General features: G+C 45.4%; 1 protein-coding gene across 3 annotated transcripts in view; it reads left to right on the forward strand.

The window, feature by feature from the left end:
- The window catches only part of AFG1L (AFG1 like ATPase), a 171038-nt gene that overhangs the window by 95214 nt on the left and 49431 nt on the right, over positions 1 to 26393 (forward strand). For all 3 annotated transcript variants that reach the window (XM_084774452.1, XM_084774451.1, XM_084774453.1), the window contains one exon: positions 17300 to 17382. In XM_084774452.1, the coding sequence (XP_084630578.1) occupies positions 17300 to 17382 (83 nt within the window). The remainder of the gene's footprint in view (positions 1 to 17299; positions 17383 to 26393) is intronic.

Consider the following 26393-nt stretch of genomic DNA (forward strand, 5'->3'; position numbering starts at 1 on the left):
GCGCTCTGAGATGCTTTTGGCTACTTAACCTACTTTGCATATTGTGCCATTTGTAGAATAAAGTAGCCTTTTATACTTGAAGTTGATTTGAACTCTGAAAGGCAACACCTGAACATCTCACAAAACTGGATAATTATGGCTGATTGTGTTTTTCAGGTATAGGTCACAGGAAATTCATTTGGGGTAAAGTACGTACAAAGCTAAGAAATATGCAGATTTCCTGTTGTAGGATTGTGTAAAAATTATTTACAGTTAATACTTGCATAAAGGTTAGAAAGGTTGATGAAGTGATATTTAGTTTTGCTTTACTATTCACTGCATGTCAGAATGTAATTATGACTGATTCATGAAACTGTCTTAGAAACGAACCATCTTTATTAAAATGCTGATCAAGATAAGAGCTGACAGTAATAAAGAATAGAACATTTTAGTCTTGTTGCTTTTGAATGATTGCTAATTACCCCAGAGGTCACGTATAGTGCTTGGTAGGATTCATTGACATTATTTCTTTTAAGTCTGCTGTTTCAACAACATCTGAGCACGAAGACACAAACTGTGCACAGCGAACAATAGTTTGGCCAAGTTCCTCAGGCCCCAGATACCTAAGACATTTGTTTTTCTCTGTCAAAATCATAATTATACTAGAGGTCCTTGGCACAAAGTACTTTGTGTGTTCTTTTGCAGTTGACTGTGTCTGTGTCTACATTCCCCATTTTTAAGTTGGTCTCATGTATTGTGCATAGGCTACTGAGGCAGTGATGTCCCGTTTTATATATACACAGCAAAAGCCAAACTATGCATTGACCCATAAGTTAGAATGCATAAGAAGGACTTCCTAATGCATCATTAGAATATATACTCACCGTCAGTAGCTAATGTTTAGTTTCCTTTCTGCTTTTATTAAAAAAACGGATTTTGTCATAGTCTTTAAAGATGTGTGGGGATCTATGTATTTTATTCTTTAGCCTATTATGCTTGGTAGGATGCATATATTAGTAAGATTTAGCTATCTGGTTAAACTCTTTCATAATATCTCAAGTAACTTTAAACATTCTTTACAACCCAATGTAGTTTTTATATATAAATATATATAACACACACATATATACATATATGTGTTAGATGTGTGTGTGTGTGTGTGTGTGTGTGTGTGTGTGTGTGTGTGTGTGCCATTCCAGTTATCCCACATATTTGTATAGTTTCTGTATGACAGATAGACCAAGAGGTTGCTAAGGGCTCTTTAAATTGGACTTGATGATCATTATAAAAAAGGCGTACAGAGCAGCCATAGTGGTGCATGCCTGTAATCCCAGCACTCGGGAGGCAGAGGCAGGCAGATCTCTGTGAGTTCGAGGCCAGCCTGGTCTACAAAGTGAGTCTAGGGCACAGAAAACCCCTGTCCCCAAACACCAAGGAAGAGAGAGAGAGAGAGAGAGAGAGAGAGAGAGAGAGAGAGAGAGAGAGAGAGACAGAGACAGAGAGAGAGAGACAGAGAGAGAGACAGACAGACAGACAGAGAGAGACACACACACACACACACACACACACAGAGAGAGAGAGAGAGAGAGAGAGAGAGAGGGAGAGGCCTACAGTTGGGAGGGAGGCTGAGGGCTCTGGGGGACGTTGGAGGACTAATGGGGGAATGAATATGACCTAAATGCATTGCATGCATGCAGTTCTCAAAGAATTCATACATTTTATTTTAAGAGAAAGCCATCTTTGTCGGGTTGGTTCTGTCACTGACTGGAGCAAACCATTAAATCTTGAAAAAATTTTTTAACCTGTAAGTGATGAGATTGGACTACAAGACTATGCAGCCCTTGTAATTCCGTGCACTTTTTAATTCAAGCTTAAAAGTTTACTATACTTTCTTTCTTTCTTCTTTCTTTTTCCTCCTCCTCCTCCTCCTCCTCCTCTTCTTCTTCTTCTTTGCTCTGTGATGTATTTATTTTCTGCACTATGTTTTAAATGTGGTGCTAAAGTCCTAAACTAGCCAGTCTGAAGAAGTCTTACTGTCTTGCATAGCAAACAGTGTAGAACTTGTGAAATAAAAGAAAGTACTATTTTGATCTCAGGAGGCTGCTTGGTCACTGGCGGTGCTAGTGTTACTGATATATAAATCCTGCCATTAAGAAAATTAGGATTTTTAAAAAAATTATTTATTATTGTGTATGCAGAGCTCTGGCTGCATGTACACCTGCAGGCCAGAAGAGGGCATCAGATCACAATATAGGTGGGTGTGAGCCACCATGTGGTTGCTGGGAATTGAACCCAGAACTTCTGGAAGAGCAGTCAGTGCCCTTAACCTCTGAGCCATCTCTGCAGCCCAAGAAAATTAGGATTTTATAGTGAAAAAAAGAAAAGAAAAGAAAAGCCCAACAGATAACTATCATATAGGAAAAGTACTGTACTACAGAGAGAGCAGCGATGGTAACTGTTCAGTGGTGTAAAATACAGTGCAGTATATAAAAATCTCAAAGTTCAAAAGAATTGTCCTCCCTCTGTAACACCCTCCCTCCCGCTGGTGACTGTAGGGGTGAGTGACAGGCATGGGAACTGAGTGAGCTCTGGGTGGATTTGTGTGTTTACAGAGGATGAGTGATAGCCCAAGAATCTTCCTGCCTTTTGTTTGCTTTTTTACCAGGTCACACCCTTAGTCTGGGTAATGCTACTACAGTTGGAAAGGAGTGAAAATTTCCCTATGAAAAGTGGATAAGACTTAAAGGGGAGAAGTAGAGGAGCACAGGAAAATAAGCTAAATAACAATAACAACAACAACAACAACAATAATAATAGTGTTTTTGTGAGAAGTTATTTGACCTAGAGTTAAGTAAGTTAGAAATAGAGAAAACTGAGAAATACAGAATGAGGCATACATAGCTGCTCTTTTTGAGAAGGTGGCAAGGATGGATGGTGTTCTAGGTTAAAAAGCCCACAAAACATGGGAGTTCCTGATTGTGTATGGAAGACTGACTGCCAGGTGAGGTGTATGTGGGCTAAGTATCCTGTGATTTGGAGTGTCCTTGGAAATAAACTACAGTAACTGGGAGAGCACTGGGATAGCCTTGGCCAGACATTGGGCCTTAAAGTCATACCATATTGGTCTGTGCTAATGAGAACCAGGACAGAAAAATGCTTTGCCAATGTGTTCTCACAAGGTTTCAGATCTTGGAGGGACTTTGCTTCTCCTACGACCTTATTATAGACCATGGCCAACTAGCATCTGTCTGCTGCCATCTTCCTTATGATTGCCTAGCTAGTAGCAGAACGAGGTTAGGATCCTCGTTCCTTCCACCAAACCGTATGTGTCTGTGTGTGTGTGGGCATGGGTGTGTGTGTGTGTGTGTATGTGTGTGTGCCTGTGCGTGTGTGCACTGCGCGAGTGTGTGTACACATGCATGCTGCAGCAAATGTGGAGGTCAGAGGATAGCGTGGAGGAACTGGGTCTGTCCTCCCACCATACAGCTCTCTGAAATTAAATTCAGGTCCTAAGGCTGTGACAGGAAGCTTTACCCACTGAGTCATCTTACCAGCCCATAAATTTAACTTCTTCCAATTCTGGGGAAACAAAGATTTTAAAGGAATTTACTTGATTATTTTGGGAGGTCATGCTATGCCACAAATGTGAAAGCCAGAAGCAACGTGTAGGAGTCTGTTTTCTGTTCCCATCACGTGGGACTTGGCCATCAAACTCAGGGCATCAAACTTGAAGGCAAGGCATCTCTTACCTGCTGAGCCATTTTGCCAGTTCATACATTAACTCCTTATGAAATGATTGCAGTTATTATTATTTTGACTCTTCTGTGATGATATTATAAACATAACCGTGGTTTTGCAATGTCAGCAAGCCATCTTCTGGCATAAATGGAAATGGGATGTCTTACAAAGAGAAACACATGAGTTCCGTGTGTCTTTCCCTTCGACCGCTTTCACCTTTCTGATGAGCAGAAACAGCTCTTCCTACTAACCTGCCAAGTCTGTGTTTTGCTTTCTACCCATGTTATAAATAACTTGAATGGTGTACATGTTAGTCCCTTCCCTATTGCTAGTTACAAAAGGCCATACGCTATTTTTAATTGAAGAAAAGTTTTGTTTTGGTTCATGGCTCTGGACCAGGTGTCTGGGCAACATTTGCTGAGGGTCTTTTTGGTGCTGTACTCTGAGGTCGTGTGGGTATTACATAGCCAGAGACTGGTGGCATGCTTGCATACATGGTGCACATATGTGCAGGCTGTACATGTGTGTTTTCTGATGTCAGTGTTCAGTCAAGGATGCTCCAATCTTGGGACATATGCGAGTCACAATCGCCTTCTGAAAGCTCCACTTCTAGATCCTAGTGCGGCTAATTTCCCATCTTTTCATAACTTCACACTGGGGATTAAACGCCAATGAGTGAAGAATCAGCCAAATGCAATACGTATGAAAATCCCATTTAGAAACTTATTGCTTTCTAAGCTAGTTTTATAAATAAAGACAAAATATACTTATTAAAAATCACTGATATATGACTTCATGTTCACCCAAATTACTGACATAATCACTTAGTCAGTCAGTCAGTCAGTCAATCAATCAGTCACCTAATGTAAGACTGTGGCAGTGTAATGACGTAAAAAGAAGTTTTCTCACTTCTGATTAGATCACCGACTTAGCCTGGGAAACTGAAATGGCCTTAAATGGTATTCAAGGTCTTAAATAGTTGATTCAGGTTTTCTGCAGTTTCTCACTGATATTTTAAAGCTGATAAATAATTTATTTTATGAGTCCAGATATTTTAAAATAAATTTTAAAAATTTACTTACCTTTATTTTATGTGCATTGGTGTTTTGCCTACATCTGTATGTCTATGTGAGAGCATCAGATCTTGGAGTTACAGACAATTGTGAGCTGCTATGTGGGTGCTGGGATTTGAACCCAAGTCTCATGGAAGAGCAGTTAGTGCCCTTAACCACTGAGCCATCTCTCCCAGCAGAGTCCAAATGTTTTTAAATTTTACTTATTTTTGTTTTTTGTATATGATGTTTTGCTTACATGAATTTAAGTGCACCACATGCATGTAGCACCCTCAGAGACCAGAAGAGGGTGTCAGATTCCCTGGGTGTCAGATTCCCTGGGACTGGATAAAGGTTGTGAGCTCCCATGTAGGTGCTGGCAACTGAACCTGGGGCCTCCTCAAGAGCAAGCGAGTGCTCTTGGCTGCTGAGCCATCCCTCTAGCCTTCTAAATATTAAAAAGGAAGTCACTTTTTCTAAGGTTGAAGAGAGACAAAGTAAATCGTTAACATTCCAAGCAAGGCCTCCTGCAGACGACAGGGTTGCTCCTGGCTGGCGTTTCTCTTCCTTCTATGGATGGTGGCGGTGGTGGTGTCTGAAGTCCAAGCCCACTTCAGAGTTCTGACAACAAAGAGACCCCGCTTCTGTGTGTGCAGGTTTCAGTGCTACACATGGAATCTGCTCAGATATCTCAGGCCTGGCTACTTTAAGAATATTTTTAGTCACATGTGTAAAAACTCATTGCTTCAGGAGATGATTGGACGTTTGGACACCTTGGTGCTGCTCACAGCCCACCTCTGTAAGGGAGACTCCTGGTGTTTGAGTTGTTGGAATCCCTTTCTGTACCAGCCCAGTAGCTCGTTACCAAGGCTCTGCCTGCTCCTTGTGTTCACGTTCCCGGTGGCTTGACCAAGCTCCCATGATCCACTGCTCCAGCTTCATCAGTGTGCTGTTCCTCTTTTGTTCATTCAGATAGTTCCTGACAACCCAGGTGCTGTATGTCCTTTGTCGCCACTTAAAGGATGGCGTTTTCCTTGTTGTTTTATATAAATTTAAACAAGAGGAAGTTTGAGGCAGTTATTATGACCAGATATCTGACAGAAACAACTTACGGGAGGGAGGGTTTATTTTGGCTCATGGTTTCAGAGGGATTTCAGTTCTTCTTGACAGAAAGTCCTGATGATAAACCAGGAAACAAAACAAGGCTTGAACCAGGCGTAGATACACTTTTCAAGAGCCCATTCCTAGTGACATCACTTTCTAGAGGCTCCACAGCCTTCCAAACTGCTATAAGGCGGGTACCAAGCACTTAAAGCACAAGTCGGAAGGAGACACTGCATATTCGAATCACCACATCCCACACCTGGAACCCACAAGGGTCAGAGCTCTCTCACAGTGCAAAATGGCTTCAATCCAGCTTCAAAAGTCCCATAGTCTTAGCAGACCTGAAGTTGTAGGTTTAGATTTTCCAAAGACCTACTTTATTTAGGGTTCTTAAACACTTCTCCCTCCCTGCCAACCCATGGATTGACCAGAGGTAGGGGAGAAAGAAGGTTAGTTTAAAAAAAGGGATTGTGGACCTCTTTAGATGTAGTTCCTTTGGGCAATCCGAGTCTTTGTCAGGATACCAGAAGACCAACAAACAGCAAACAGCAAACAACAGCAGCAGCAGCAGCAGCACAACTCAGTAGAAACAGCAAGGCCAAAGCAGCCTGAGCGGCAGGAGCAGCAAGGCTCAGCCAGAGCGCCACGAGAAGTTCTCTGGAGCATTTCTCTCTGCAAAGTAAAGTGTAGAAAAGTTAAGACCAGCGAAGAGATGTGAACTGTTGCAGAGAGTAGTGATGCCAAAGCATTGTCTCACAGCCTGTGGGCTTCTATCTATCCTTTCTCAGGGTCCACGACCCTCACACAAGACAGCTTCCAGCCAGTCATCACGCACCATCTCATGAGTCTGTTTTCAGCTAACAGAGGTCACAAATCTGTTTTTCAGTGGTGGAAAAACATTCCCACATCCCACACCTGGGACCAAAACAAAAAACTTATTCATGTGACACAACAGAGTCTTGCCATCTACTGCTGGTAGGCAACCAATGGCGATGGCAGCATTCACTCGTGGCTTCCCCTGGCACTGGGACTTTCATTTGGTAGTCTGAGGCTTCTTGCAGCAGCGTTATCCTCTCACACGGGGCACCTGCATTCAAACTGTTTGCAGTTTTTAAACCTTATGGCTTTTTTTTTTCATGCATCATTAGTTTTGGTTGGCCTTCCCTGCTCTTCTCTCCTGCCCCCACTCCTCACCGCCCTCCCCACTTACACCTCCACTCCACAATTCCCTTCCACTCTCATATCAAACGAGACCTATGACAACCCTCTCTGCAGTTCTGAGAAGTTATTTCAACCTCCCTGTATCCGTTGAGACTCTAATTACTTTAGAGAAAGTTTCGTGGGCTCCTGAGAAAAATTAAAAGTTTCAGTGTTTGCCTGGAATACTCTATAGTTGACCTATGATGTCATTTATCTATAATGTTTCCATTTATTTTATTTTTTTGTTGCAATGACCCATCTGTTAATGGTAGTAGAGTACAGAAGTTACTCACTCTTACTGTGTGAGTCTGTGGCTTCATCTTGTAGAATTTATTTTATGAAGAGTTTGGTGCAGGTATGCTTAGAATTACAGTGTCTTCTTGAAGGGTTACTCCTCAGTCATAATAAAGTGACTTTACAATTCTCTTCTCACTAGTTTCCCAGGCATTACTGTTGCAATGCTCACTTGTATCCCAGCTTCTTCTGCTTGGAGCACCACGCCCCTTCTTTTTACCCTAAGAGGGCATCTACCTTTGGTGGGGTGTGCTTCTCGGAGGCAGACAATAGATGGATTCTGGTTTTGTTTTTTTAAATCCAATCTGTTAGTCTATGTCTTTTGTTTTAGGGAATTTGGACCCTTGATATCAGAGTTGTTATTGAGAGATGCATGTTAATTTTAGAAGGGAGCAGAAATTCTGAAACAGCTTATCGAGAATTCTGTTTTCTGTATCGTAAGATAAAAGATAGGTAGATAGATAGATAGATAAGGTAGATAGATCTATAGACAGACAGACAGACAGACAGACAGACAGACAGACAGACAGACAGATCACATAGCTCAGTAATTGGCAGAGAAAATCAGTTTATTAAATCTCGGAAAGTTTGCCTATGTTTGGGTGGAAAAGAAAATAGTGCACAACTTGAGGCAAATATCTGAAGCTAGCAAAGTGTCCAATCAAAAGCTCTGCACTTACCGCTACCTGCCCAGTCACCTGGGAAGCGCCATGCAGGCACCTGGGAAGCATCATGCAGGCACAGCTCCTTTGCATTTATTAGGCAGATCCGAAGTAAGCATCGAAGCTGATGGGGATTTGTTGAACTGCAAATGCACATCTTGTGATATAAAACAGTGTGGTGTATTTATGAAATATAAGAAGCATCTTTAGTACATTCTGCAAAGTCAGTCACAAAATTTACATGCATGAGAGAGATTACAAGGAAGCAGTGTCCATATTTTAGCATCAGTTGTGAGAGGTTGGGGAGCTAGCTCAGGCAATAAACTGCTAGCAGGGCAAATGTGAGGACCTGGGTTCATTCCCAGATGAACCCAGATAGGTGTGATGGCTGCCAATGAGTCCCTGGAGCAAGTATGCTAGTGACTAGCACAGATTGGCAAATTCTGGGCTTAGCAGGAGAGTCTGCCTCAGAAAATAAAGTGGAGAGTGGTGAAGGAAAACACCAAACATAAACTTCAGGCCTTGATACTAACAGGCATACTGATGTGTAACACACACACACACACACACACACACACACACACATACACCAGTTGTAAGCCAGTGGTGGTACTAACACTGTAATCCTGTAATCCTAACACTTAGGATTGGTGAGTCACCGATTTGAGCTAACGTGAGCTAAGTCATGAGTTCATGGCTGTCCCTGGCTACATACCGAGACCCTGAAATAACAAACAGGCAGGTTTCATTGTAAATTCTGTGCACCAGCAGCAGATAAGCAAGGATGTTCCCATACCACTGGTGTAAGTGCAGGTTAGTGCAGCCACCTTAGAAAGCCTCTAGTATCCACTGAAGGCAAGCATGTCCTTACTCTGTGTCAGATAGTTCCTGTTGTGGGCACCTCCAACAAGAGCACAGAGACACCTCCGCAGAATCACATGCGAGAATGTCTGTTGCAGTGTTAGCGGTAATGGTAGGTACCTGGGAACCTCAGCTGCCCACCAGTGGTAGAACAAGCTGAGCTCCATAGTGCATGCCTGCAATCCCAGCTGCAGGAGGATCAGGACTCCATGGCCATTACACAGTGACTTAGAGGTCAGCCTGGGCTACAGGAGACCCTGCCTTAAGAAACCAGAAACTGAGCTATAAACCAACAGACACACCCACAGTAGCAGGAATCTGTTCTGGCAGACTCACAAAGAAAATACTTCGGAGCAACAGATAAGCTAGTGACGTACAGTTGCTGGGCACGGGATCTCCACACATAAGGGAGTGCATTCTGTCCCGTTCCGCCACACGAAGCTCCACCGGCAGGCCAAGCTCTCCAGCAGGTGCTGGAGTCCTCATTCTGGGTCCCCTTGCAGAAGTGGGAAGTGATACCAGGACTGCGGAAGTCCTAGTGGTGTTTTGTTTAGATTGGGTGTTTATGTTGCATTTTAGTGACAAAAGCTAACCAATGCAGAAGCTCATGTATTTAAGTTTTTAGTCATTGTTGCTGGAGTGATGGCTCAAGTAGGTAAGTGTGCTTGCTGTACCAGTGTGAAGACTTGACCTTAGTACATATGTAAGAAAAACCTAGGTGTGAACACACGTGCTTGTTACCCCAACAGTGTGAGAGATGGAGATGGATGGTTGGCCAGACACATTGCCTGAAAACCAGTGAGCTCCAGGTTTGAGGAGAAACTCAGCCTAGTGTAGTAAGCTCGAGAGTCACAGAGCAGGACTGCCAATATTTTCATCTGGCATCTGCATGGGTATGCACCCCATGCCTTGCTGCACACACACACACACACACACACACACACATACACAAACACATTCACATGTACATACATGCACAAACATATTATGTGTGCACATTTATACACACATACACATGTACACACACATACACATATGTACACACCCATGTACACATATGCACATACACAAGTATACATGGACACACACATTTGCATGCACACATGTGTGCACATTTATACACACACATTCATATGTACATACATGCACATACTCAAGTACTCAGAGGTACACACATATGATGCACACATACATACATATGTACACATACATACACACATGTACATACAAATACATATCACACATATATTCATCTACACACACATGGGCGTGTGCACACACACATTCTTAAGCTTTAGAAATAGTAGGACATGGTTATCTTAAGTGAGACAGACTTAAGCTGTTGGGATGTAAAGCTGCCTCAGAAAAACTGACGGTATGGCCATTCCTCACCTTTCTGTTCTTGCCTCAGTTTCTCCCTTGTACTTGTCACTCACTCATGGAATTCTGTTCTTGGCATAAAAGGTAGTGTAGTATGTCATAAGCTATTTATTTATTAAGTTACTTTTTCTCATAGAAGTTTTAAGATGTCAAAAATAATTGAGCTTAGAGTCATGTATGTAACAATGTATTTCTCATAGATCTGTTTGTTTTGCGACAAGGTCCCAGGCTCACCCTGTAGCTGGTGCTGACTTTAAGCTTCCTGTCTCCTGTCTCTGGAATTACAGGCATGTGTCGCCATATCTGGTTCTGTGTGCTCCCGGGGATAGAACCGAGAGCTTTTTACACACGAGGCAAACGCTCTACCAACTGAGCTACAGGCGCAGGCCTCATCGGCTGTTTCCCATCTCATTCTTCCTTTGTGTGTGTGTATGGTTTTAAGATTTATTTTGTAGGTGCTGGGTGGAGATTCAGTCCAGCCAATACTCTCAGCCACCGAGGCGTCTCTCCAGCTCCTATGGTTTCTTTATATCTAGGAAAAAGCTAGAGCATGTAAGTTAGTAACACACTTATTTTAATGGAATAGAAGGAGACTTACTTTAAATGTCAGCACTCCTGCTTGGTTTGTCTGTTTATCTGTCTATTTATTTATTTATTTTGAGACAAAGTCTCATTATGTAGACCAGGCTAGCCTTGAATTTAAAAAGATCTGCCTGTCTCTGCCTCCAGAGTGCTGAGATTAAAGGCATGTGCTACCACACCCATTTTGAGATACTTTTTTTTTTTTTTAATTTTTGGAGACAAAATCTTACTATGTAGCTCTGGCTGTCCTGGAGCTCATTGAGTGCTGATATTAAAGGTGTGCATCCCTATGCCTGGCTTACTTTTACTTTTATTCTTTTAAATAGGAGTGGAGGTGTGTGTGTTAATAGAAGAATGAATAACATTTTTAGTTCAGAAAGATACAATTTCGAGAAGAATTAAGCAATAGGACTTATAATATTTGATTGCCTGGGTCAGGACAGTGTCAACCATTTGTCTTTTTACTGGTTACTTACTAATAGCTAAAACCAGCCAACAGTACTGACAGTTTCCATCCCTCAACTTTCTAGTTACTAGTCGCCCCAGGTAACACTAAAAACTCGACTGGTACTACTGTTTTCCCCTCTCTCATACTTTCTCTCTCTCTCTTTTTTTTTATAGGAAGCTGTTAATCTTTAAATAAAATGTATGTGAATTATAGGCACATCTTTTTAGCCCTTTCCTTAGAGGTTAATATGTTGTGGTCTTAAAGATTTTTCCCGACTGACTTCGTTGTTCCTCTGTTTGCACTGGGAAAGCGTGGATGCCTTTCTCCTTTTCAGTTCTGAGGAAGGACCTAGTGCCCGGCACACACGTGCTGGGCAAGTGCTGGACAGGTAAGCTCCAGCCCAGCATCAAACTGGGAACCAAGTAGATGCTACAGGAAGCTCGTCGCCTGTGAGATGCCCTGCTCCGTCCGTGAGGGCCTATTCCGAGTTGCTATGGATAGCGCAGTAGGTGGCGCAGTGCCAGTTGCCGTGGTGCGGTGGCTACTCATATATTTTTCTCTCCAAAGTCAAAGGCCTTTGACTTATGCTCTCGGCAGTATATATTCTCCTTCCTTTTTCTCCCCCTAATTGCATTTTCAGATTATTTAATTGTATTTGTCCTTTGTGCATAAATACACAAACTCTTTGAAAATAAAGTTCACCTGGAGGCTGATTGGTGTGGTGCGGATGCATGAGGACCAGTGCTGTAAAGAGCTCTTGGGGCTTGCCAAGGTACCTGGAAATTAGGGAAATTTCTAGAAACCAGACCCTTCGGGTTTATCCTCCACCTGGGGATGATGTAGCTTTCATTGCCTTCCACCCTTTTGCAAAGTGCTTTGGAGAACGTGGGCTAGAATGGGTGCAAACCATCTGAGAATTTGACATTTATTTTTCTCTAAAAATATAAACTGGGAGTTAGTCTTTGGCAGACAATTAAGAGCTTGCATCCTGGGGCTTTGGTTACAGTTCTTAGCTACTGATTAGGTGATTACTGAATGTACAAATGCAATCATTTCCTGAAGCTAATCACTCACGTGTTTGAGAAGTTAGCTACCCAGAATGAGAAAGTGAGGCTGTGTAACTTCCATTAGCCTTGTTTCTGAGAGACAGAGAGAGAGAGAGAGACAGAGAGAGACAGAGAGAGAGAGAGAGAGAGAGAGAGAGAGAGAGAGAGAGACAGACAGACAGACAGACAGACAGACAGACAGACAGAGAGAGAGAGAGGGAGAGAGAGGGAATTATGACTGAATTAGGAATATTGGGTCACATAGGAAAAACTGTAATTGAGAGGAGATCGTGGAACCTGGCAAATCCACGGCAGCAAGCAGGTAGGTTTGCTGTGTTATGCTGTTTTTGCTCACAGTCCAGGCTGCCTTCTTCAGAGATGCAGAGGGAAACTGGCTCTTTAATTATGTGGGTTTCTTTTTTTTCCTTTGAGCTGGTGGCAAAGCCCTCACTGTCACAGGAGGGGCAGAAGGGAGGGTAAATCTCTTTCCTCAGGGTTTCTACATTCTTCAGAATAGAAGAGAGACGGGTTTGGGAAGCCATGGATGATGGTGCCTTTTGTTCTTCTTTTTTAACAGGTCATATGCAGCAAGGGGAGAGTGGGATGGTGCATTTGGGCACTCCTCTCTGGTGTGGTGGGTTCCAGGCAGTTCTGAGAGTGCAGCCTGGACCGGTGGCTGTGAGGGCATTTAAGAAGCCATGCCTCGGTTAGGTTCAGGGGTCATCCTTTGAACGTGGGCTGCCAAGGCTTGGCTGTATGGTTCCTTCGGAGGTCCAGCTGCTTGGAGCTTATTTTATGCAAAGCCAATGTATGATGACTGTGTAATCCTAGTACCGCCTGCCCATGTGCCTTCCCTTTAGGCTAGTTTTCTGGATCTCTGCTCTTAAGGTGACTAGTAGGAGGTTACTCAGACTATCCTGGTGTGTCCTGAAAAGACCTCTGCCATGAAGAACCCCCTCAATCTCCAGAGCATTGGTCACCCCATTCCACCAGCTCCTTGGCGGCTGTATTGTGGGAGGAGAGAGGATGTGGGCAGTCTTGTGCCCCGGCTGCTGAGAAGGAGCCCTGCAGGGTATACAGCAGTGCACCTCAGCAGGAAGAAGGATGCTGCTTCTCTGGTGTGTCCAGCTGGTGTGTTCTGGAAACTCATTTGTAGACAGCCAATGTCTGTAACATCCAAGCTTAAAACTGGTACTTCTTAGCCGGGCGGTAGTGGTGCACGCCTTTAATCCCAGCACTTGGGAGGCAGAGGCAGGCAGATCTCTGTTGTATATAGCTTATTTTATTAAATAGAAAGGAAGAGATGAAGGAGAGATAAAACTGGTTTTGTTATGATCCCAAGTGTGGCATCAGAATGGTTTTGTGAGAACAGGTGAGGTTAATCCACTAGAAGACCAACCACCTCGTGTGGGAGCTTGATTGTTGCCAGCTGAAAAGATCCCGTGAACAGACTCGGGGAGGAGGTATATAAGTGAGCCAGAAACAAGAGGCGGGGCCTTTGGAGACTTGGGATAGTTTTGGCTGTTCATCGCTCCACTTCGAGACCCTCCTAGAGAGAACCACTTGAGGGAAGGCTTCAGGCCTTTGGGCTCCTGCTGAGGTTCCGGGTTCTGGTTACTCCAGGTTCCAGCAGAAGAAATCCTGGAGAATTGTTCCTCAGAACTGACATCCTTACGGTTTTGTTATTGTATTCTTTAATCCTCTTTTCCTATTGTTTTGGTTAGTTGGGTTATAAGGGATGTATGCTCGGTTAATTAGCTCATAATAAAATCTATTGGTTAAGGAAACTGAACCTACAAAACTCTGAGTTCGAGGCCAGCCTGGTCTACAAAGTGAGTCCAGGACAGCCAAGGCTACACAGAGACACCCTGTCTTGAAAAACCAAACCAAACAATTCAGTCATGGTTCAGCTGGCCATCCAGCTTCCTCAGCCCATGGTGAGCACCGTGATATGATGGCTAGCGACTGGTAAACGTGTTGTCTTCATGTTGTTGCAGAACCTTGTCGGGATGTTGTATGGAGAGTTGAGGTTTTCCTGTGGCGCAGTGGCCTGTGGGCAATTGGATACTTACCTGGCACTTTAGGGTACCAGAGGAAATATGCCAACCACTAGCTAAGAAGGTGCCTCTGACATCATAGGGGATTGGTAGCTATCCTCATTTCTGATTTTTGTTTTGTTTCCTTTATGGCACTAGAGGTTGAGTGTAGCCCTTGTGTGCTAGGGAAACACTCTATCAGAGCTATCCCTTAGCTTTATTTGTACTTTGTACTTTGAGATAGGATTTCACTAAGTCAGGAGGTCCAGTGTTTGGGAGTTTGTTTGCAACAGGGTCTGTGGAGACAGCGTTGGCTGACTTGGCACTATAGGCAGATTGTTTTGTTTTGTTTGGTTTTATTCATTTGTTTATTTTATTTCATTTCATTTCATTTTATTTTATTTTTGAGACGGGGGTTTCTCTGTGTAGCCTTGGCTGCCTTGGAACTCACTCTGTAGACCAGGCTGGCCTCGAACTCAGAGATCTGCCTGTCTCTGTCTCCCTGCGCTCTGGGATTAAAGGCGTGCACCACCACCGCCCAGCTTCCAGATGGTTCCCCAGCAGGACAATGCCTCTGGCTCCTGAGTGCTGGGCTGACAGGAGTGCTCCTACCCATCCCATGGAATACAGTTCAAAGGGCAGATCACACGCCCTGCTTCGTATTGGCTAACATATCAGCACCACATTGTAAGAACGTGTTAGGCTAGGGAGATTTTTTGAGGCGTTTTCAAAGTATTGTCTGTTGTCACTATCTTGGTCTCAGATATTTGAAACATGCAGATTTTATTAATAAAAAATAGTAAAGTCATAAAGATAAAACTTTTCCTCAACTGTTTAAAATGCAGTTTTGATTTTTTTTTTACAGAACTTTTATTTATTTTAATTCTCCTACATTTTATTTTATGTTCGTTGGTGTTTTGTCTGTATGAATGTCTGTGTGAGGACATCAGATCCCCTGGAACTGGAATTGCAGACAGATGTGAGCTGCCATGTGGGTTCTGGGAATTGAACCTGGATCCTCTGAAATTTCAGCTAATGTTCTTAACCCCCAAACCGTCTCTCTAGCCCCCAGTTTTCATCCTATAAATGTTTTTTGACTTGTTCTAAACACCCTGGGCTACTCTGCCGCTTGGTGAGTGAGTATGTATGTATGTATGTATGTATGTATGTATGTATGTATGTATGTATGTTTGTATGTATGTATGTAGTGTGTATGCATGTTCCTTTCATCCCCCAAGCATGTTGCAAAGTTCATGAGATTTGTTTTTGTTTATTTATTTATTTTATTATGTATACAATGTTCTGCCTGCACGTGTGACTGTCCACAAGTTATCATTATAGATGGTTGTGAGCCACCATGTGGTTGCTGGGAATTGAACTCAGGACCTCTGGAAGAGCAGACAGTGCTCTTAACTACTGAGCCATCTCTCCAGCCCCTAGTTCGTGAGATTTATAATAAGGTAATTGGAGTTTGTGTGTGTGTGTGTGTGTGTGTGTGTGTGTGTGTGTGTGTGTGTGTGTACAGCCTGGAGGATGTAAAAAGGATTATTAGGGTGAAGAAAGGATAACGATGCAGGATTATCCAGGCTGAAAGGAGGCATGTATAATAGGAAAGGATGCTAAAGACACGGTGGCTAGAGGGAGATCCAGGGGACAAGGCAGTTGGCAGATATTTAAACTGAAGGTGGGTCTGCAGAAAGTGTCACTTTAGTAAGGGCACTTGTGTGGTTTTAAACGTTGGCACAGATCTATGACCCTGCTCTCGGATTGCCTTTCCTCCTCTTCCGTGCTGAAGTCTTCTTTTGGAGAGATGGCTCAGTGGGTAAGAGCACTGACTGCTCTTCCAGAGGACCCTGGTTCAATTCCTGGCACCCACATGGCAGCTCACAACTGTCTGTAACTCCGGGATCTGACACTCACAGACATACATGCAGACAAAACACCAATGCACATAAAAATAGACAATTTTTTTTGAGCCATCACATCAGAGTCGGACAGGGCAAACCAACTGAAGGAAAAGAGCCCCAAAGAAGGCACAGGAATCAGAAACCCCCTCATTTACACAATCAGGCATCCAATAAAAACACTAAACTGAAAGCCATAGTGTGTGTGTGTGTGTGTGTGTGTGTGTGTGTGTGTGTGTGTGTGTGTGTAGCTGGGCAGGCCCTGTGCTTGCTGTTTCAGTCTCTGTGAGCCTGACTCAGTTGATTCAGGGACCTTGTCCTCCTGGTGCCCCCCATCCCCTCCGGCTCTTACACTCTTTCTGCCTCCTCTTCAGTGGGGTTCCCTGAGCCCTGAGGGGATGGATCTGGTGGAGACATCCCATTTAGGGCCGAGTGTCCCAAGGTCTCTCTCTGTAATATCTGGCTATGGGTCTCTGTATTTGTTAGCATCTGTTGTAAGGGGAAGCTTCTCTGATGATGGCTGAATAAGGCACTGATCTGAGCATAGCAGAATGTCATTAGGAGTCATTTTATCAGTCAGATGATGATGATGATGATGATGATGATGATGATGATGATGATGATGATAAAGACTAGTGATATTAGCCAGGCATGGTGGCATCTGCCTGTAATCTCAGCACTCAGGGAGGGAGAGGCAGGTGGATCTGTGAGTTTGAGGCCAGCCTGGTCTACAAAGCGAGTCCAGGACAGCCAAGGCTACACAGAGAAACCCTGTCATTAAAACAAACAAACAAACAAACAAAAACAACACACACACACACACACACACACACACACACACACACACACACAAAAGACCAGTGATATTTGATTCTTCCCTAGGACCCTGGGCTTTCTAATCTCTAGTATTTGGCCACCCAAGCACTGTTGGATCTGGGTTCCATCTCATGGAGTGGGCCTTAAGTCAAATCTATTCCTTGTTTAAAAAGATGTTTTCTATGTCTCCATTATAGGAATATTGCAATACAGTCCAGCTAGATTCTGGGATAGATTATCGGAAAAGAGAACTCACTCCTGCAGGAAAACTCTACTATCTGTAAGTATCTGTGTATGTGTGTGTGTGTGTGTGTGTGTGTGTGTGTGTGTGTGTGAATTTTCCAAGTTTATCCTTTAATGTCTTATCAGAAGTTTAAGAAAATTAAGTGTTTTATTAGAACCTTGAAAGACTAGTCTGAATTTCATAGTTTTAAAACAAAGTATTATGATGTTAACTTCTTTATACTGCCTTCGCCGTCCTTATTTGCAGCATCTTCTAATGGGTTATTGGGTGACACAGGAAGAACCTAATTAGGTTTTTGGGGAGGACATGACAGATGGTCGGGGATTAATGAGTGTCCCCTCAAAAGAGGCTGTAATATTAAGAGAGTATCTTTAATGTGCTAAAGGAATTAATTATTTGTGGGCATCTCTGACAAGTGTTCCATCCCCGTCCCCCCCACCAAATTGTTGCTGTATTTTGTCAGACAATCTGTCTGTATTTACCGTTGTTGACTGACTCCGATGCATAGCTGATGTAAAAATGTATCCTATATGCAAATACAACAAAGGGTATCTTCAAGTCTTTTAAAAGATTCTCCTGAGTAGGAGCGATGTATGGTAATAGATTATTCAGCACACGCTGAGAAAACAAATACAGTTTGTTTGAAAATGTCACTCGTGAGAACCCGGGTAGGAAAGAGTGCTTTACAGATGGAACTGTTGTTCAGCATGTGCCAACCGTGTTTGGCACACAGTGGGCTCTCAGGAACTATGCCACGGGCCTAATTGTAACTTAACTAAAAGGCATGTTTCTGGTAATTTAAATTTTGATGACAACGTGCATATGAGAGGTTGAGAAAACTTCTTGTCTTTGCCACCCCATAAGCAGAAGTACTTACTGTTTTTGAAGCAGAAATTAGGCAGGAAAAAGATCACATAATTAAAGTTGCATACTTTACAACACACCAAAGGGACTGTTGCGGCTTATGTTCAGATTCTGGTGATTTATTATGAAGCTTCCTCATCTCCCCTTAAGTGCTTAGTCCTTAAGCACTTTATAACTTAAAGCAGTTCTCTCAGCACCATTGTCCGCTTTCATATGGACGCTTTCTTCCCAGTTTCTTTTCTCTTGAGGTTTTCTGAGTCTTTTATTTTTCTGATATTAATGACCCTCCCCCTGACTTCTTGTTGCCTATTTCTAGGTGTTTCAGGTATGTGGTACTTTTCAATACATGGTTATTTCTTTTATTATTTTTTCAAAGGAATGCTCCCTGTTTTTAGGCAAAGTACACTATTATGGAAGAATTAAGTACTACGTAGTGAGGAAATTGTTTTTCTTTCTTTCTTTCTTTCTTTTTTTTTTTTTTTTTGTTTTTGGTTTTTCAAGACAGGGTTTCTCTGTGCAGCCTTGGCTGTCCTAGACTCATTTTGTAGACCAGGCTGGTCTTGAACTCCTTGAACTCACAGAGATCGACCTGCTGTTGCCTCCCGTAGTGCTGGGATCATAGGCACGCGTCACCACGCCCAGCTAATGATGAATTTCTTAAGGAAGACTATGGGCTGGGTCAGTCAGCAGAGTGCTCACCATGCAGTACCAGAGCCTGGGTTCAATGTCCCTCAGCCACGGAAAAGCTGGGTGGGGCAGCATGGGGGGTGGAGAACCGAGGCTGCTGGGTGGGGCAACATGGGGGGTGGAGAATCGAGGCTGCTGGGTGGGGCAACATGGGGGGTGGAGAATCGAGGCTGCTGGGTGGGGCAGCATGGGGGCTGGAGAACCGAGGCTGCTGGGTGGGGCAGCATGGGGGGTGGAGAACCGAGGCTGCTGGGTGGGGCAGCATGGGGGGTGGAGAACCGAGGCTGCTGGGTGGGGCAGCATGGGGGGTGGAGAACCGAGGCTGCTGGGTGGGGCAGCATGGGGGGTGGAGAACCGAGGCTGCTGGGTGGGGCAGCATGGGGGGTGGAGAACCGAGGCTGCTGGGTGGGGCAGCATGGGGGGTGGAGAACCGAGGCTGCTGGGTGGGGCAGCATGGGGGGTGGAGAACCGAGGCTGCTGGGTGGGGCAGCATGGGGGTGGAGAATCGAGGCTGCTGGGTGGGGCAGCATGGGGGGTGGAGAATCGAGGCTGCTGGGTGGGGCAACATGGGGGGTGGAGAACCGAGGCTGCTGGGTGGGGCAGCATGGGGGGTGGAGAACTGAGGCTGCTGGGTGGGGCAGCATGGGGGGTGGAGAACCGAGGCTGCTGGCTTCCTGGCCAGCCAGCGGAGTCAGAGCTGCCAGTCCTAGGTTTAATGAGAGATGCTGTCTCAAAAAAAAAAAATATGAAAGAGAGAAGTGATTGATGAAATCACCAGACATTGACTTCTGGTTTACACATGCACACGCACACATGTGTGCACACGCATGCACGTGCATGCACATACACACACACCTGCGTCATGAAGTCTCTGTCATGGTGCTCACACACTTTCACTGAGTTTTCTTGAGGTTGAAAAGCTGCTTTTGCTGAGAGAATAGGCATTTTTCTCTCTTTGACCTGGGGTACCTTTTCTTCCTGAAAAAAACAAGGTGATTTTATTTTATTTTTAAAAATGTAATTATGTGTGTGTGTTTATGTGTGTGTGTTTATGTGTGTGTGTGTGTTTATGTGTGTGTGTGTGTGTGTGTGTTCCCATAGCACATGTGTGGAGGTCAGAGGCAGCCTGTGGGAGTTGGCTCTCTCTGTTGTGTGTGTTATGGGGTCAAAATCTGGTTGTCAGCTTTTAGAGCAAGCACTCTGCCCTCTGAGCCATCTTGTCTGCACACAAAGCAAGTCATCTCTAGCGCAGTGGAACTTGGTTCCATTCCGAAGGCATGTAGGAGCAGAACACAGACTCATGCTAACATCTCAGGGAGCCAGAGTGCCCAAGGGACCTTGAACTACGGCAGGAAAAGGGGCTCAGGGTGTACCTCTTATTCCCTTGCATAGAGCTCCTTTGAGGCAGCATAAAAGAAAATCCCCTTAAGTCATGACAATAATTCTGCTTTAATTGGAATTTCTTTCTCTCTTTTTACGGTATTAAAGATTGAATTGAAGGGCTGGAGAGATGGCTCAGAGGGTAAGAGCACTGGCTGCTCTTCCAGAGGTCCTGAGTTCAATTCTCAGCAACCACATGGTGGCTCACAACCATCTATAATGAGATCTGGTGCCCTCTTCTGGCCTGTAGGCACAACACTATATACATAATAAATAAATAAATCTTAAAACAAAACAAAAAAAGATTGAACTAAGGACCTCACAAAGACTGTTCAAATGCTACACCCACTACATTACACCCCAAGTCCTGTTATTCCACTTTTTATTTATCACTTATTTTTAAAAGATTTACTTTTATTCTTTTAAACTATGTGTATGGATTTATGTCTGGGGTGGTGCGGTGTATGGGAGCGTGAACGCAGGCACCCTGTAAGCCAGAGATGTAGGTTTCCTTGGAGCTAGACTTACATAAAGGTTATTGTAAGCTGCCCAGAGCAGGTGCCTAGGAACCAAGCCCGGGTCCCCTGCTGATACAGGACAAGCTTGTAGCCGCTGAGCCATGCCTCCAGCTCCTGCACTTCTGTTTTTGAGACACTCTACCTCAGTTGCCCTGCCTGACCTTGAATTTCCTCTGAGACCATCAGGTCTTGAACTTGTGAACTTCCTGCCTCAACTTTCTGGGTAGCTGAGATTGCAGGCCCATGCCTCCAGGCCTAGGTTATCTCAGGGATATAGAAAACCTTACTACGTTTCCCCTCGCAGCAGACTCATGTGTCCTGTGTGTGGTAGTCTTTAGTCCTGTTAAAACTTGATTCTCTTCATTGCTCTCTGGCCCAAATCTGGAGTCTATTTCTGAATATGTGGGCCCCTTGTCAATTTCACTAGAGTCCAGCTGCCTGAAACGCAGAATCCTAGCTTCTCTCCAGGGACATTACCCACTGTCAGACTGTCTTACAAAAGCAAGCAAGCAAACAAATAAAACAGTCTCATATATAATCCTTAACTAAATAGAAATATTCAGGTGAGATTGGTGCATCGAGGATGGCTGGGCCTAGACTAGAAATATTTACTTATAAGCTCAGCATTTTACTCCTTAAAGTTTCTAAATGTAATGAAAAATGCCCCAAGCTAGGATGCAAATACTAAAAATTACCAGAGATTTCATTCAGAGCAACCCATGAAGCTGACGTAGAACAGCGTTCACAGCATGGGCTAGTGTCTGCTTCCTGAGTCACTCAGGCGTCGCCTGTTTGCTTGTAGTCTGTTAGAAATCCCAGGGTGTGGCATTTGTTTGTTTTTGTGTGTGTGTGTTGAGTGTGAGTGTTCATGAGTGAAGGGATGCTCATGCCAGGACATGCGTGTGGAGGCCAGAGAGCAGTTTTGGGTGTCAGTCCTTGTCCTCTGCTTTGTCTAAGTCCGGGCCGTGCTTGTTGCTGCACGCATACTCCAGGCAGGCGGGCCCTGGAGCTTCCAGTAGCTTCTCCTGGCTCCATCTCCCCTGTTGCTACAGGAATGCTGGAGTCACAGGCAGCATCCTCATAGATTCATTTACACCAGGTTCCAGTGACCCAAACTGAAGTCACCAGGCTTGTGCAGCAAGCACGAGTCCCCTTCGAACCATCTCCCCGGCCTTTAGAGCGCCTTCTGCCATGTCCCCGCCTTTAGAGTACCTTCCTGCCATGTCCCCGGCCTTCAGAGCCTTCCTGCCATGTCCCCGGCCTTCAGAGCCTTCCTGCCATGTCCCCACCTTCAGAGCCTTCCTGCCATGTCCCCACCTTCAGAGCCTTCCTGCCATGTCCCCACCTTCAGAGCCTTCCTGCCATGTCGCCAGCCTTCAGAGCCTTCCTGCCATGTCCCCACCTTTAGAGCCTTCCTGCCATGTCCCCACCTTCAGAGCCTTCCTGCCATGTCCCCACCTTTAGAGCCTTCCTGCCATGTCCCCACCTTTAGAGCCTTCCTGCTATGTCCCCACCTTTAGAGCCTTCCTGCCATGTCCCCACCTTTAGAGCCTTCCTGCCATGTCCCCACCTTTAGAGCCTTCCTGCCATGTCCCCACCTTTAGAGCCTTCCTGCCATGTCCCCACCTTTAGAGCCTCCCTGCCATGTCCCCACCTTTAGAGCCTTCCTGCCATGTCCCCAGCCTTCAGAGCCTTCTGCCATGTCCCCGCCTTTAGAGCACCTTCCTGCCATGTCCCCACCTTCAGAGCCTCCCTGCCATGTCCCCACCTTCAGAGCCTTCCTGCCATGTCCCCACCTTTAGAGCCTTCCTGCCATGTCCCCACCTTTAGAGCCTCCCTGCCATGTCCCCACCTTTAGAGCCTTCCTGCCATGTCCCCAGCCTTCAGAGCCTTCTGCCATGTCCCCGCCTTTAGAGCACCTTCCTGCCATGTCCCCACCTTTAGAGCCTTCCTGCCATGTCCCCGGCCTTCAGAGCCTTCCTGCCATGTCCCCACCTTTAGAGCCTTCCTGCCATGTCCCCACCTTTAGAGCCTTCCTGCCATGTCCCCACCTTCAGAGCCTTCCTGCCATGTCCCCACCTTTAGAGCCTTCCTGCCATGTCCCCACCTTCAGAGCCTTCCTGCCATGTCCCCACCTTTAGAGCCTTCCTGCCATGTCCCCACCTTTAGAGCCTTCCTGCCATGTCCCCACCTTTAGAGCCTTCCTGCCATGTCCCCACCTTCAGAGCCTTCCTGCCATGTCCCCACCTTCAGAGCCTTCCTGCCATGTCCCCACCTTTAGAGCCTCCCTGCCATGTCCCCACCTTTAGAGCCTTCCTGCCATGTCCCCAGCCTTCAGAGCCTTCCTGCCATGTCCCCACCTTTAGAGCCTTCCTGCCGTGTCCCCACCTTCAGAGCCTTCCTGCCATGTCCCCACCTTCAGAGCCTTCCTGCCATGTCCCCACCTTCAGAGCCTTCCTGCCATGTCCCCACCTTCAGAGCCTTCCTGCCATGTCCCCACCTTCAGAGCCTTCCTGCCATGTCCCCACCTTCAGAGCCTTCCTGCCATGTCCCCACCTTCAGAGCCTTCCTGCCATGTCCCCACCTTCAGAGCCTTCCTGCCATGTCCCCACCTTCAGAGCCTTCCTGCCATGTCCCCACCTTCAGAGCCTTCCTGCCATGTCCCCACCTTTAGAGCACCTTCCTACAGAAATTCCAGAGACTCTTGACTTATCTCAAGCAGTTTCCAACCTCACCTAATGACAAACTTAGAGAAGCCAATGTTAGCAAGTTGCTGGCGACAGAGAGTTTGGAAGTGCTCAAACACCCACCTAGATGAACACAGCCTATCATCATCTTCCAGTTTTTCACTCTACAGTAGCTGCATTTTTACTCCTCAGACAGGCCAAGTTTCTCCCAGGATTCTCGGCGAGATGGTCTGTGAAACCCAGCTGGCTCCCTTACGCCTCAGGTTTCCGTTTGTGTCTGGGTGACCTCTGGGACCACTGACTTATTTTCAACCTTATGGAGCTTGGCAGGCGTGACCTGTCTCAGGCTTTCCCAAGAATTCAAGTACCTCAGGTTAGCTCTTGTTAGGAGATGGTAACAGGAGATGACGTCATTTTGCATATGCAGTGAGCATGTCTTTCAGCAGGAGGCACAGCTGTGGGGGCCTATGGGTGCTGCCCCGGCCGTTTGGCTGTGGCTTCTGATCGCTACTGCAATCCAGTTGTTTCTTGAAGACAGGAGACTAGGTCACCTTAGTCTTACGTTTTCGGTTTGTTTGTTATTTGCTTCTAGGTACTAAGTTGTGTGTGTGTGTGTGTGTGTGTGTGTGTGTGTGTGTGTGTGTTTGATATGTCTATGGAAGAATCTAGAATGGGATGTTTCCTATTCATACAACACATCTTAAGTACATCCTCCATTCTCAGCACAGAAGCCATGGCCTCATAGAAAGATTTGATTTCATCTTCTCTTAAATTGTATGTGTGTCTATTAAATGTAATATATTTGTATATGTATAGGCAATAATCGTGTGTGTGTATGTTAGCATGCAAATGTGTGGAGGACAGAAGCTGATGTTAGTTTCTTCCCATAGTCACACTCTGTCTATTTTTTTATTTGTGTGTGTATGTGTTTTGTTTTTGTTTTTGTTTTTGGTTTTTTGAGACAGGGTTTCTCTGTGTAGCCTTGGCTGTCCTGGACTCACTTTATAGACCAGGCTGGCCTTGAACTCACAGTGATCCACCTGCCTCTGCCTCCCGAGTGCTGGGATTAAAGGCATGAGCCATCATGCCCAGCTCTGTCTTATTTTTGAGTTAGAATTTTTCTTACTGAGCCTGGGGTGCCCCATCTCTTCTAGAATGGCCAGTCAGTAAGCTCCAGGGAATCCTCCTGTCTCAACCTCCCCTCTCCCCAGAGCTTGAGTTACAGACTCATACCACTGCACTGGGCTGTTACATGGGTGCAGGACCTGGACTCAGGTCCACATGCTTCCACAGTGACCACCTTACCCACTAGCCTAGGTGCTCACAGGAAGATTTTAAACTGAACAGGGGGCAAGGGGCCCAGGAGCCATGTGACTATGGGAGCTGGCCTGGAGTAAGAGTGAGGTCAACGCATGTCTGAATCCCAAAAATCTCATCTAGAGACCAGCAGGAGTAGACCTGTTCCCTCACTGCCCTGACCCCCACCTCTGCTGCCCTTGAGGTGGTCATGCAGCCTGGTGGCCAGGTTACTTCCTTTCCCTTGTCAGGTCGTGTCCAGCAGCACCTGGAATTCCCCTTCATGCAAGTAAGGCGTTCCCAGCACCTTGGCCCTGGCCAATGATGCACACTCACCTCAAAAGCCTCTACCCAATCCCCAAAGGTTCAGAGAGGCTTTATTTCCCCCATATCCCCATTAAATGATCTGTCTCAGTGAAGCCATCTCCCAAAGATGCTGTTTCTTGTGCACTCACTGCTGACTGAGATCCTGCACTGCACCCACCTGCCCTGGCTAAGTTCCCTTTCCTCCAGGCCAGCTCAGTACACAATGAGCCAGGATACCCTGAGGGGAGAAGTGGACACCACATGCCAAGTGGTGCCCATTGTGGATGTAACAGATCTCCGGTACACTCAGGGGACAGGTGTATGCTCCCGGCCTTCTGGCATCAGCCCAAAGGCCCTCAGCCTCCCCACTCTGAGGGTCATCAGCCTATCTTTTCCTTCTCTGTTTTCAGTTAACACCATCACATTGGGTTCAGGCAACTTGAAAGGACAACTGAGTCCTTCTGGCCAGAGCGATTCCTTGACGTTGATCGAAAGCCCCGAAGCCTCTGCCTGGACCCCAACAGCCTGCTAGGATGTCATAAAAAACCCAAACCCTCCATCTTCTTTTCTCTTAAAAACAAAACAATAATCAACCAATAGTTATGCAAAGCCATTTAGGGCAGTCACTGGTTTTTTTGAAATTTGCAGTAAGGCTTACGTTTGGGGACTTTGAGAAATCCCTTACAGAGATGTATCTTCCCTGTCCCCCTGGGAATGTTCTTCTCTGAACCTGGCATTTCCTGATCTATCGTGGGAAATACATCATCACATCAAAAGAAACCCCAGATCAGGAAAATATGGGCCCTTTAAAAAATCCCATATAATAGGTACTGGAGAGATGCCTCAGCGGTTAAAAGCACTGACTGTTCTTCCACAGGTCCTGAGTTCAGTTCCCAGCAACCCATGGTGGCCCACAGCCATCTATAATGACATCTGGTGCCCTCTTCTGGTAGGCAGGCATACATGTAAGCAGAACACTGTGTATGTAATTAATTAATTAATTAATTAATCTTTTTTAAAATCCCATATAATAAGACTCACCAAAACACAAACCATTCAAATGCCTCATTGATACTGGAGCATATCAGACAATCTTAAGGGAACAAGACATCCCACAAGACTGGGAGCTAGTTCCTGGTCCCCAGCTTCTAGGCATAGGAGGCGATGCTCCCATGCCTTCACCACCAAACAAGCCTACAAATGGGAGGACCCTGATGGGTGCACAGGCAGTATATACACTCCTGTGGGCAGCACTGCCACCAGTATTCTAGGAAGAGACATTCTAGAAGCTCTGAGAGTCACCCTCACC

The sequence above is a fragment of the Acomys minous genome, assembly GCF_964271855.1.
Source record: "Acomys minous genome assembly, chromosome: 3".
NCBI lineage: Eukaryota > Metazoa > Chordata > Mammalia > Rodentia > Muridae > Acomys > Acomys minous.